Source organism: Cannabis sativa, chromosome 4, assembly GCF_029168945.1.
Source record: "Cannabis sativa cultivar Pink pepper isolate KNU-18-1 chromosome 4, ASM2916894v1, whole genome shotgun sequence".
NCBI classification, from domain to species: domain Eukaryota; kingdom Viridiplantae; phylum Streptophyta; class Magnoliopsida; order Rosales; family Cannabaceae; genus Cannabis; species Cannabis sativa.
The window spans coordinates 57,650,200-57,662,183 of NC_083604.1; the positions used below are offsets into that span (position 1 = coordinate 57,650,200).

Here is an 11,984-nt window from a genome sequence, read left to right on the forward strand (position 1 = left end):
AATTAATCATGTCATTAGTTGGTTTAAGAATCTGATTCTTATTAGGTTAAAGCTTTTTTTGAGATGTGATTTTCCTTAAAAGTGATGCTCATAACAACATTTTCGTGTGCAAACTTGGAATTAAGAGCTTCACTGACCGTAAATGAGTGTCAAGCAATTAAGGAGGAAGATTTAAGATATAACATGTTCACAAGACCCTCTGGTGTGTGACAATTCTTAGCAGAGAAGAAAATGATAAATATGAAACTATGCATTAATCAAATGTTGTCTATACTGTAAGAATGTCAAAATATTAAGCAAGCCTTTCCCTTAAAAAAGTAGACAAATTCAGATTACTTTCACCGCTGGTTATTCAAAATAATGCTTAAATGTTATACAATTCTCATCAGTTTGTCAGTCATGGACTTTATGATATCCCCTATATTAAAAGCTGTTATTTCATAAAGTTTCACTTTCAGTGTTGAATAAGAGTAAGATAAAGAAGAAAATATAGAACCATTGAAATGAAAAAAAATAATAATAATAATAATGATAAAGAACCTTTCAAGTGAAACCTTTCTGTTATGAACTAGGTCATTATGATTGGATGGCTCAAGAGTAATATTCAGATCTGATTTTTTGGCATAATCAATCATTGTAGGAAATATTACTTCAAATCCAATAGGTGAACATTGCTTCTCATCAATGGCTGAAGCTATATTTTCCTCTATGAAAGACAAGCCTGAAACAAGAGAAGGGCATTTTTCATTCAATTTTTTATAGCAGTAAGAAGATGAAGAAGAAAGAATGTATTTCATTGATTGGAAAAGTGGTACAAGAGAGGATATATATATACAGACACAAAACAGAGCAAACAGAGTCGGTTAGGACCCCTAACTAACTCAGACAAAAATAACAGCTCTCTAACTAATCTCAGTACAAGAAACACGTGTACACTACACCTTACAATCTAATACTCCCCCTTAAGGTGGAGTGTAAATATCATACAACCCCATTTTATCTTTGAGAGCTTGAAACTGAGAAGGCAGCAAGGCTTTAGTGCAAATATCAGCAATTTGCTCTTTGCTGGAAGTGTGAGATGTCTTGATAATCTCTCTTGAACCTTTTGTCTAACGATATGGCAATCAATTTCAATATGTTTGGTACGCTCATAAAAAACGGGATTAACAGCTATTTGTTGAGCTGCTTTATTATCACAGTGCAACATGGCTGGACTTTCATGCTCAATCCCCAATTCCTTGAGTAAAGATAGTAACCAAATCAATTCACAAGTAGTATTGGCCATGGCCCTATACTCGGCCTCAGCAGAAGATCTAGACACAATGTGTTGCTTCTTGCTCTTCCAAGACACGAGAGAATCGCCAAGAAAAACACAAAAACTGGTGGTAGATCTTCTGGTGTCAACACAGGATGCCCAATCTGCATCGGTATAGGCCTTAAGTCTGATATCAGACTTGGGGCAGGGTAAAATAAACCCTGTCCAGGTGTTCCCTTCACGTATTGGAGGATCCTTTGAGCTGCATTTAGATGAGTAGTTTTGGGAGAGGCAAGAAACTGACTAAGCTTATTAACCGAATAAGCTAAGTCAGGCCTTGTTATAACCAAATATTGCAATTTTCCAATGATTTTTCTGTAGAGAGTAGGATCGGCTAGCTTGTCATCACTATCTTGGCTCAGTTTCAGGTTAATCTCCATAGGAGTATTGACAGATTTGCAACCCAAATACCCCAAATCCTCCAATAATTGCAAAGCATAATGTCTTTGAGAGATAAAAATGCCTTTATTTACCTTGCAATCTCAAGTCCAAGAAAGTATCTAAGTTCTCCAAGATCTTTCAATTTAAATCTGTCATTGAGTCTGATCTTCAATGCTTCAAGATCCTTGATGTTATTGCTAGCCAAAATAACATCATCCACATACACAAGCAACAAAATCAAGCTAGATCCATTCTGCCTAATGAACAAAGAGTGATCCGAGGCAGAGTGTTTGAATCCTTCTTCAACAAGAGCTGATGAAAACTTTTCGAACCACTGCCTTGATGCTTGTTTGAGGCCATATATCGACTTTTGAAGCTTGCAAATACCCCGAGGTGGAAGCTCCCCCTTAGGACTATCTCCTTGAGGTATAGTCATATACACTTCTTCATGTAAATCCCCATGAAGGAAAGCGTTGTTTACATCTAATTGATGTAAAAACCACCCTTGGATAGCAGCAAGAGCCAAGATCAATTTTACAGAGACCAACTTAGACACAGGAGCAAAAGTATCATTATAGTTGATCCCCTCTTGTTGGCTATAGCCCTTGGCCACTAACCTCGCTTTACACCTTTCAACACTCCCATCAGCATTATATTTTATTTTGTACACCCATTTACACCCGATTGCATGATGATGGGGAGGTAAAGTGATAATAATCCAAGTTCTATTTGTCTTGAGAGCAAGTATTTCAGAGGCCATAGCATTGTCCCAAACCGGAATTCCTTTAGCTTGGTGATAAAATTCAAGTTCATATAAGCTGGAAATAGTTAATATACTGGCACGAAATCTGGGGGACACCCTAATAAAATTAATGACCTGAGATAAAGGGTGTTCTGTGATGGACGAGTTGCCCTAAGAATAAACACTATTAGTTGACAAAAAAACATGGTAATCATTCAAATATGATGGCCTCTTAGTGTTTCCAATAGGTCTGTTAGCAGAAACATCTGCTGGTTTTTGTTGCTCTCTGCTGTCATGTAAATCAGGTCTAGTAGCAGGGTTGTTTGGAATAATATCAAGTGGTATAGCAGGTTGTGGTATGTCATGGTTGTTGTTGCTATGGATGTTGTGATGGGATGGAGAGACAGGAAAGAAATCAATAGACTCATGAGACATGGTTCCAGCAGTCACAAAAGGGAAAATCTGCTCATGGAAAATGTTAGAGTATTAGCTGTATATTAGGTGTAAAAGAATTAGGGTAACTTGTATTTAGTAGTTTCCTATTTTGTTGGTAGTTTCCTATTTCCTAGTCTCCTATCTTTGTATATAAATATGTACTATTCTATGAAATATACACATAATTCGATTCACTATTTTCTACATGGTATCAGAGCATTGTGATTCAAAATTCGAAATTCGAAATTAGGGATCTAAAAAAAAAAAAGAAATTAGGGTTTGAGTTTAGGGTTGTTTTTCGAAAACCCTATTTGGAGTGAAAATTTAGGGGAGCTCAAGTATTTCTTGGGTATTGAAGTTACTCGGAGTAAACAAGGTATTTTTCTGTCTCAAAGAAAGTATGTACTTGATTTGCTAACTGAGACAGGAAAATTGGGAGCAAAACCTTGTAATGCTCCAATGAATCCAGCTGTGCATCTTACACGTGATGGGAAACCATTTGAAGATCCTGAGAAATATCGCAGGTTAGTTGGACAGTTGAATTATCTAACTGTGACTCGTCCAGATATTGCATTCCCGGTTAGTGTCATTAGTCAGTTCATGTCTTCTCCAACAGTTGATCATTGGGCAGCATTAGAGCAAATTTTATGTTACTTGAAAGGAGCACCAGGACGAGGTATAATTTACAAGGATCATGGACATACCCAAATTGAGTGTCTCTCTGATGCAGATTGGGCAGGCTCCAAGGTAGATAGACGATCCACTTCAGGATATTGTGTATTTGTTGGGGGCAATCTGGTCTCTTGAAGAGTAAGAAACAAAATGTTGTATCTAGATCTAGTGCTGAATCAGAATAGAGCTCTATGGCACAGTCTGTGTGTGAGATAATATGGATTTATCAGCTTTTGACTGAATTCGGGTTTAAGACTTCTATTCCAGCAAAATTGTGGTGTGATAATCAAGCTGCTCTTCATATTGCCTCAAATCCCGTATTCCACGAGCAAACTAAGCACATTGAGATCGATTGTCATTTTGTTCGTGAGAAAATTCAACAAGGTCTGATCTCCACAGGATATGTGAAAACCGGAGAACAACTAGGAGATATTTTTACAAAAGCTTTGAATGGGGTGCGGATTGACTATCTTTGTAACAAGCTGGGCATGATTAACATCTATGCTCCAGCTTGAGGGGGAGTGTTAGAGTATTAGCTGTATATTAGGTGTAAAAGAATTAGGGTAACTTGTATTTAGTAGTTTCCTATTTTGTTGGTAGTTTCCTATTTCCTAGTCTCCTAGCTTTGTATATAAATATGTACTATTCTATGAAATATACACATAATTCGATTCACTATTTTCTACAGAAAACAACATCTCTAGAGCAGAAAATTCTATTTGTGTTTAAATCCAATAATTTGTAGGCTTTCATTCCCATAGAATAGCCTAAGAAAACACAAGCAACAACACGAGGAGCAAATTTAGTTCTAGCAGCCCTTAAAGTGGAGGCATAGGCTAAACAACCAAAGGCTCTAAGATGATTGTAGTTAGGGACTTTAGAATTTAGGATTTCAAAAGGAGACTTGTGTTTGAGATTTGGAGTAGGTGTTCTATTTATGATATAAGTGGCAGTATTGACACGTTCTCCCCAATAAGGTAAAGGGATGTGAGATTGAAAAAGGAGTGCCCTAGCAACATTCAACAGGTGTTGATGTTTTCTCTCAACGACAGAGTTTTGTTGGGGGGTTTGGACACAAGAATAGTGATGAATAATACCAAGACAACTAAACAATTCAGGGAACTGAAGTTCCTTGGCATTATCAGATCTGATCCCTTTAATATTGGCATTATATTGGGTATTGACAAGCTTAATAAAAGCTGGTATGACATGTTGTGCATCAGATTTGTTTTTGATGAGATGCACCCAAGTATACCTAGAGCAATCATCCACAATAGTAATGAAATATCTGAATCCTTCAATAGTAGACACATGATAGGGACCCCAAATGTCTATATGAATCAAATCAAAACATTTCTTAGCAATATTACGATTGGACACAAAAGGCAACTTCTTTTGCTTAGCAAAATGACAAATAGCACAATGAAAATCAGAACAGCCAGAGTATTGAAAATTCAGATATTTATTCAAAGAATGAGTCTTTACACAAGAAGCATGCCCAAGTCTATTGAAAATTTAGATATTTATTCAAAGAATGAGTCTTTACACAAGAAGCATGCCCAAGTCTATAATGCCATGTAGTATCACAACTAATTTTCGAATTAGAAATGGACAAAACAGTAGGGGAAATGGTCATAACAGTAGGTAAAGCATTGTGTCTCAAGAGGTAGAGTTGTCCAACACGTTCACCCATCCCAATCACTTGATTCTTGGAAATTTCCTGAATCACACATTTGTTTGGAAGAAAAAAAAAGGAACAGTTAGATGTGTTGGAAAGAGATGTAACAGAAAGTGGATTACAATGGAACTTAGGGACACAAAGAACATTTTTAAGAACAAGATTAGATAGGTGTAAAGTTCCAACAAAAGAAACAACAACATTTCTACCATCAGGTAATCCAACATTACTAATTTTAATGTTATTTTGCACGCTGTGAAATAAGGTAGGGTCACAGCAAACATGGTGAGTGGCCCCCGTGTCTATTATCCAAGTAGATTTAGGAACACAAAAATTATTACCAGAAATATTGGAGACAATGGGCTGATCAACAGGCTGACTCGAGGTGCTGGTTTCTTGCACTTTTTGAGCCAACATAGCTATGAGTTTCTGGCATTGGGAAGAAAAATCATGTTCTCCAGGAGGTCCATCTTGACTGTCAATGTGCCCAGAAAAATTTGCAGTAGGACGATCATGTTGTTGAGAGGATCGATCACGTTGCTGATTCTGCTGATTGCTTGGTTTATTAGGGAGATCTTTGGGACTTTACCATGTAAACGATGCCATGGTGGATATCCATGTAATCTGTAGCACTTTGCTGCAGTGTGCCCAACAATTCCACAATGTGAGCATGTGGGTTTTCCATTGGTCTGGCTATTTCCTCCTCGATTTCCTTGCGTATTCCCAGCAAATTGGCCTGTATTTTCATTAGAAGATTTAGTAACTTCAGATTGATGATTAGTAATACCTCTTTGTCTTTCTTCTTGAATGACTGAGGCATAGGCCTTGTTAACATTTGGAAGGGGATCTTGGAGGAGGATTTGAGATCTTGCACTGGAGTATGACTCATTCAGACCAATTAAGAATTCAAGAACCTTGTCTTCATCTTGGTAAGCCTGGATAGTCTTCATAGCACCACAAGAACACAAGGGTTGTGGTCTATATTCTTGTAAAAGATCCCAAAGGCTTTTGAGACGAGTGTAATATGAGGTGACATCATTGGAACCTTGAGTCAGCAGCTGCATTATCTTTTAACTTCATAGATTCTCGGGGCATTCCTTTGTTGAAATCTCTCCTGTAGTTCAGACCAGATGCAAGAGGCATCTTCCATGTACATTATGCTTTCGGCAATGGAGCTCGAGATAGAGTGCAAGATCCACGAAATTACCATGTTGTTACATCTTGTCCACGCTTCATAGTCTTCATCTTCTTCATCTGGTGCAGGAAGCTTCCCATTAATAAACTTCACCTTGTTCCTGGCAAGCAAAGCAACCATCATCGAACGACGCCAAGAACTGTAATTCTTAGCAGCTCCAGTAAGAATCTTAGGGACGAGATTAACAGACGGATTATCACCATTAGTCAAGAAATACGGACTGCGAGGATCATCAGCAGAGCTTCGAACACTCTGATCAAGAACAGAAAAACGATTCGAATCACCATTGTTGGTGGTACTGCGAGTCTGAGTTCCACCTCCTCTGGCCATGATCGAAGAACGAGCAACAAGCGGAAGAACAAGAGCACACTCAGTCGAGTGGCTCTGATACCATTTTAGCAGTAAGAAGATGAAGAAGAAAGAATGTATTTCATTGATTGGAAAAGTGGTACAAGAGAGGATATATATACAGACACAAAATAGAGCAAACAGAGTCGGTTAGAGTCGGTTAGGACCCCTAACTAACTCAGACAAAAATAACAGCTCTCTAACTAATCTCAGTACAAGAAACACGTGTACACTACACCTTACAATCTAATAATTTTGCATAAAGTAATATTTCAAAGGGAAAAAGAAGATCAAGAATAATACCCTTGTCTATTTGTTCTTCGCCAACACCCCATCGCTTCATTGCAAGTACACTAGTTAAAGTAGATAAAAGAGCATCTTTCATAAGCAAAGGATGACGATGAGGAAGACCCCATGAACCGTCAGAGTGCTGATTCTCTAGTAACCAATTTACACATTGAGGAAAGAAAGGGTGCTGCCCAGAATTTGAAGGGATCATTGCCACCCAGGCAGTGTCATAAGACGAGACAGAGAGTTCAACATTATTGAACATCTTCTTTATTCTCTCTTTGGTCTCCTCAAACTTCTGCTTAAAATCAAATTCAAAATGTTCAACATCTTCTTCATACAAATATGACTATAGGATATTAAAAACGTGAAGGTTATCGTACCAAAACAGCTATGTTGCTTTTCCTTGCACCATTTAGTCTTGGTATGGGAGAAGCTGTTGATAAAAAATCCTCAGTGAAGACAAGATTGAATAATTCAAACAGATTGTGTCCAACATGTGAATGTAAAGAATCCAATAATCCAATTAAGCTCTAGCTCAGTGTGTTTTTGACTTTTGCAGGGCAGAGTGAAAAAAAAGAGCTATACCTGATGAGGAAGAAGAAGAGGAGCACCTAATGTTGGAATGCAATGAATGAGACATGATTGTTGTCTCAGAATGATTGAGTGTTGCAGTCACTATAAAAATAAGTGAAAATAATTAAAGCAATTGGCTATTTAGAGTTTATCAATCTGCAGAATACTCTCCCTCGAGAAATGAAAATCAAACACCAGTTCCAGTTCACAGCATAAACAAATAAATGAATCAGATCTTCCTGTGACACTCAATAATTTACCGTAAGAGTCATCAAAAACAGGGAGCACCTGAAAACACGTAAAAGAGTTTTGTGGGTCTTTGAGTACTACCAACTAGTGTACCCAGTAATTCACATATTTATGCGAAACAGCAAGGACTCTCTCTAACAAAAGGCCAATCATTTTCATAACTATCCCAGAAAGCAAACTTCTGATTGTGACATTTTCTCGAACAGCGCCAAATACATTCGTGAAACTAAAATCTAAGGAATATATCAAGCACCTAATAGATTCAAATAGTATAAAGGAAAAGGGGGTTCGATCTTTAGAGTTATTTATCTAATATGAAGGAGTGAAAATCGAGAAAAAGAAAATAACTGGATTTTTGAGACTTACCACCTTACGAGTCAAAGGAACAGCAAGCAACCCTCTGTTGCGGTATGCTCTTTTAACCTACTTCTCACTACAAAGGATCTTGACAATAAAATTTTCACACTATAGTATTACGGTTACAAATGAATCACAACACATATTTGATATATGCGCATATGCAATGCATGGTTTGTATTTTGAAATTGAAATAAAGATAGCCGTTTCAAAACAAAATTCATGATAGTTCATACAGAACAGATTGTTATCTATATGGAAACATTTATCAATCAAGAAGCCGATGACAAAAATGTACATGATGGTCTGCGTGCGTATTTTAACCCCGTGTGTGACAAGGACAAGCAAACAGACATATATTCTATAGTCTATAATAATGAGAATTTGTGGTGGAGTACGCCCATGTTTGGCCCACCTCACATGCTTAACTATACACCTGAATGCTATTTTTGTTTAAGGATGTCGTTATCTTTAGTCTTCTTACTTTTTCCTTTTTTGGGAAATTTTATTTTTAAGAGTAAATATTATTTTTGACCATGTGTTTTGCAAAGATTATTAATTAGATTCTTTATTTTGTTAAATAACCAAATAGACTTTATATTTTTCAAAATAGTAAAAATAGGACCCTGAACTCAATTTTTAATAATTTTATTTTTTTTTAATATAACCTACTTTAAGATAATTTCTAACACGAACAGATGCAGAAGATGTAATAAGTTTTACTATAAAATCTCTAAATCTTTTTATTATTAAGTTTTATTTTGACAAAAAATCAGTTCAAGATCTTATTTGTACAATTTAAAAAAATACAGGGTCCATTTTGTCATTTAACAAAACAGATGGTCCAATTAGTAACTTTTGCAAAACACGGGGTCCAAAATAGTATTTACCAGATTTTTTTTTTTTTTTGCAAAGTATTTACTCGATTTTAATGTCTAAAAGGGGTCCAAATTTAAAAAAAAAAAATAACACAAAGATGAACCCCATGACAAATTAACACGCTACGCAACCTACCCCGATTGACGACCCAGCCTCCACCCACGACTACCACCCACAACTGAATAAATAACCATCGTCACCTATTTCGACCTTGTAGGAAATCATTTAGGCGATTTCAAAACCCTTCAAGCGAGTTTGAAACCCCAATCCGACAGCATGTCAAAGGTGAGTTTTTTCTAGTTATTTCTTTATTTTTTTATTTGTATGGATTTACTTAGTGTTAGGTTTTAATCTTAGGGAAATTTTATTATGTATCTGTGGAATGTAGGTTTTGCTTAGTGTTAGATTTTTCACTTTGAAAATTGATTATGTGAAAATATAGTATAGTCATTGTAATCCGTATTTTTGGATGCCTGATACGTGGCAGTCACGGAAGAATGCCACCTTGGATGATCCATGATTAGTATATGCTTGCCGCTTAGAGATGTTGAAGGTTATTATATTCCGGGAGCCAATCAAAGGTCCTCAGTGTTAGCGAGTATGGATAGTGCTCCAAGACTTACTATCTATCCACAATTGGGAAGGATTAGAGTTACTCGGACCTTCAAGTATTCTAGAGAGGTAGTAGGATCTGGGAAGGCTTTGGCTCGTTGATCCCGGAGCTTATTTGACAGTACCCTATTCGGAACCCGGACCGACGGTTACTTATCCTCTGACACGAATCAGATCTTATCTGTTGGGAATTATTTTACCAGGATCTTAGATCTACTCACAAGTATGTTTATTAACATCCTAAATATGAACTTTCTAAAACGATAAATTAAACACATATAAAGTTAAGAAAACCTTACATTGATGCAGCGGAATTAATGTCTCCTTCCACTCAGATCTCTAACCCTTGATTCCTTTCTGTAGCAGAGTATAATCAAGATCTGAGCCCGAATGTCCTTCTTCTTCAAGTTTGATCCTTCACAGTCTTCCAATCTATGATTGAGTTACTGCTTGCTGTGTGTGGGCACTTACTCTTTCACTAGGGTCACGAAAAAGATGAAGGGAAAAGAGAGAGAGGTATTTCGGCCAGGTATAGAAAGTGGGGAAGGCTCAATTTTTCTGAAGAGAGAAATTTCTGTCAGAAAGCTAATGAAAAGCATGTGTTGTGAGACTGAGCCATCACTTTCTATTTATAGGCAACTACTAGGTTTAGGTTAGGATTTATTTGGCATTAAAATAATGAAAATAATAATTTGAAAAATCAACATTAAGTGGCCGGCCTAGGTGTTGTAATGGGCCTCACTTAATTTTGCAATTTTATCAAATTTTATCTCTATTTTCTCAAAAATGCCAATTTTCCAATTCTAACCTTTTAAATGCCAAAACTAATTATTTAATAACTAAAATAGATTATTAAATAATATTGTCATTTAATTTAATTATTAATTAGACATATAAAGTCCATTAATAAATAAATAAACCTAGAATCTCTTTTCTTTACAATTTCACCCCTGCTTATATTAGTGAAAATTCATAAAATTAGACATAGTCTAACTTTAGAATTATAATTGATCAATCACGAATCAATTAATGAGTCTTACAAGCAGAATGTTCTCAACTAGAATGGGGACCATGGATCTATATGCTGAGCTTCCAATAAGTGAACCAAATTTACCAAGTAAATTCCTACTTATTAATTCTTCGTTGAATCCACTCTTAGAACTTAGAATTGCACTCTCAGACTTATATAGAGCATATTGTATGTTCCACGATATCAATATACTATCTCATTTAACCATTGTTATAATCTTATTGTGATTTAAAGATCCTCTATATAGATGATCTACATCGAGATGGGATTTCTTTACCGTTCTCACCCCTCAATGTATTTTGCCCCTTAAAACACTTAGCTACCTGTAAATGGTGTTTAGTGATCTAATAATTAGTCAGTTAAACAAGAGCTCATCCATTTACTTCTATTTGCTAAGCTCGAAGGGAATCATCACTTGACTTCTATACACTAGTAGAAGCTATAGATTCCATATTTATGTTCAGCACTCCCACTCAATCATACTATCATGTTCTCGAAATATACGTATCACCCTGACCCGAAAGTAGGCTTAACTAATAAATCTAAGAACATGAATAGCACTCCTGAGTTGAGCCTAAGCATATCAGGATTTAGATTCTTTTAATCTTAAGATCAACTACTGATATTGACTTGGAAAGATATGTATAACGGTAAGTTTGTAATATCTTAACTTAGTTGCAATATCGGTCCAGTCCAATGTATACTCCATACATTCGAAACTAGTATACTTTACTAATGTCCTGGAAAGAACATAACACTTACTCCAAGTGTAAGTACACATCATCGCTGATTATCACATTAGTGTAAATCCAATAACACTGATGAAACAGGGACCAAAACTTTGTTAGCCCAAGATATGTTTCCAAGAGGGGGGGTGAATTGGAAATTTAAACTAATTTCGGAAAATTAAAACTTTTAACACAAAATTATGCAATTAGTCAATTAATCAAGTAAAAGCAAGTAGTATGGCAAGCAATAAATTAAGACAAATAATTAAACTTGTAAAGTAAAGAGTTTAAGGATTAGAAAATGCAAACTCTCGATTTTTACAAGGTTCGGTAGAATTATGCCACCTACGTCCTTGGTCTTCAAAGCTATGGACCTAGCTTTGAGTTCCAATATCGAGCCAAGTTAACGGGCTTGACTAACCCTTACAACCGGGAAATTTTCACCAAGGTATTTCCAAACCTCTTACAATAGTTTCGCACCCCCGAGGACTATTAACCT

The 11,984-nt window shown here is 36.2% G+C and overlaps 1 protein-coding gene across 12 annotated transcripts in view; it reads right to left on the reverse strand.

The window, feature by feature from the left end:
- The window catches only part of LOC115712980 (ent-kaurene synthase TSP4, chloroplastic), a 34,044-nt gene extending 25,428 nt beyond the window's left edge, over positions 1 to 8,616 (reverse strand). The window contains exons 1-6 of one of the 12 annotated variants that reach the window (XM_061114228.1): positions 8,246 to 8,616; positions 7,891 to 7,918; positions 7,643 to 7,732; positions 7,438 to 7,490; positions 7,070 to 7,355; positions 541 to 721 (exon numbers count right to left, since the gene is read on the reverse strand). In XM_061114228.1, coding sequence (XP_060970211.1) covers positions 541 to 721; positions 7,070 to 7,355; positions 7,438 to 7,490; positions 7,643 to 7,697 — 575 coding nt within the window. In that variant the 5' untranslated portion in view covers positions 7,698 to 7,732; positions 7,891 to 7,918; positions 8,246 to 8,616. Of the gene's footprint in view, positions 1 to 540; positions 722 to 7,069; positions 7,356 to 7,437; positions 7,491 to 7,642; positions 8,133 to 8,245 lie in introns of those variants that run through there. The other 11 variants (XM_061114227.1, XM_061114226.1, XM_061114232.1 and 8 more) reach the window with 11 other exon arrangements.
- Between the last annotated feature and the right edge of the window lie 3,368 nt (positions 8,617 to 11,984).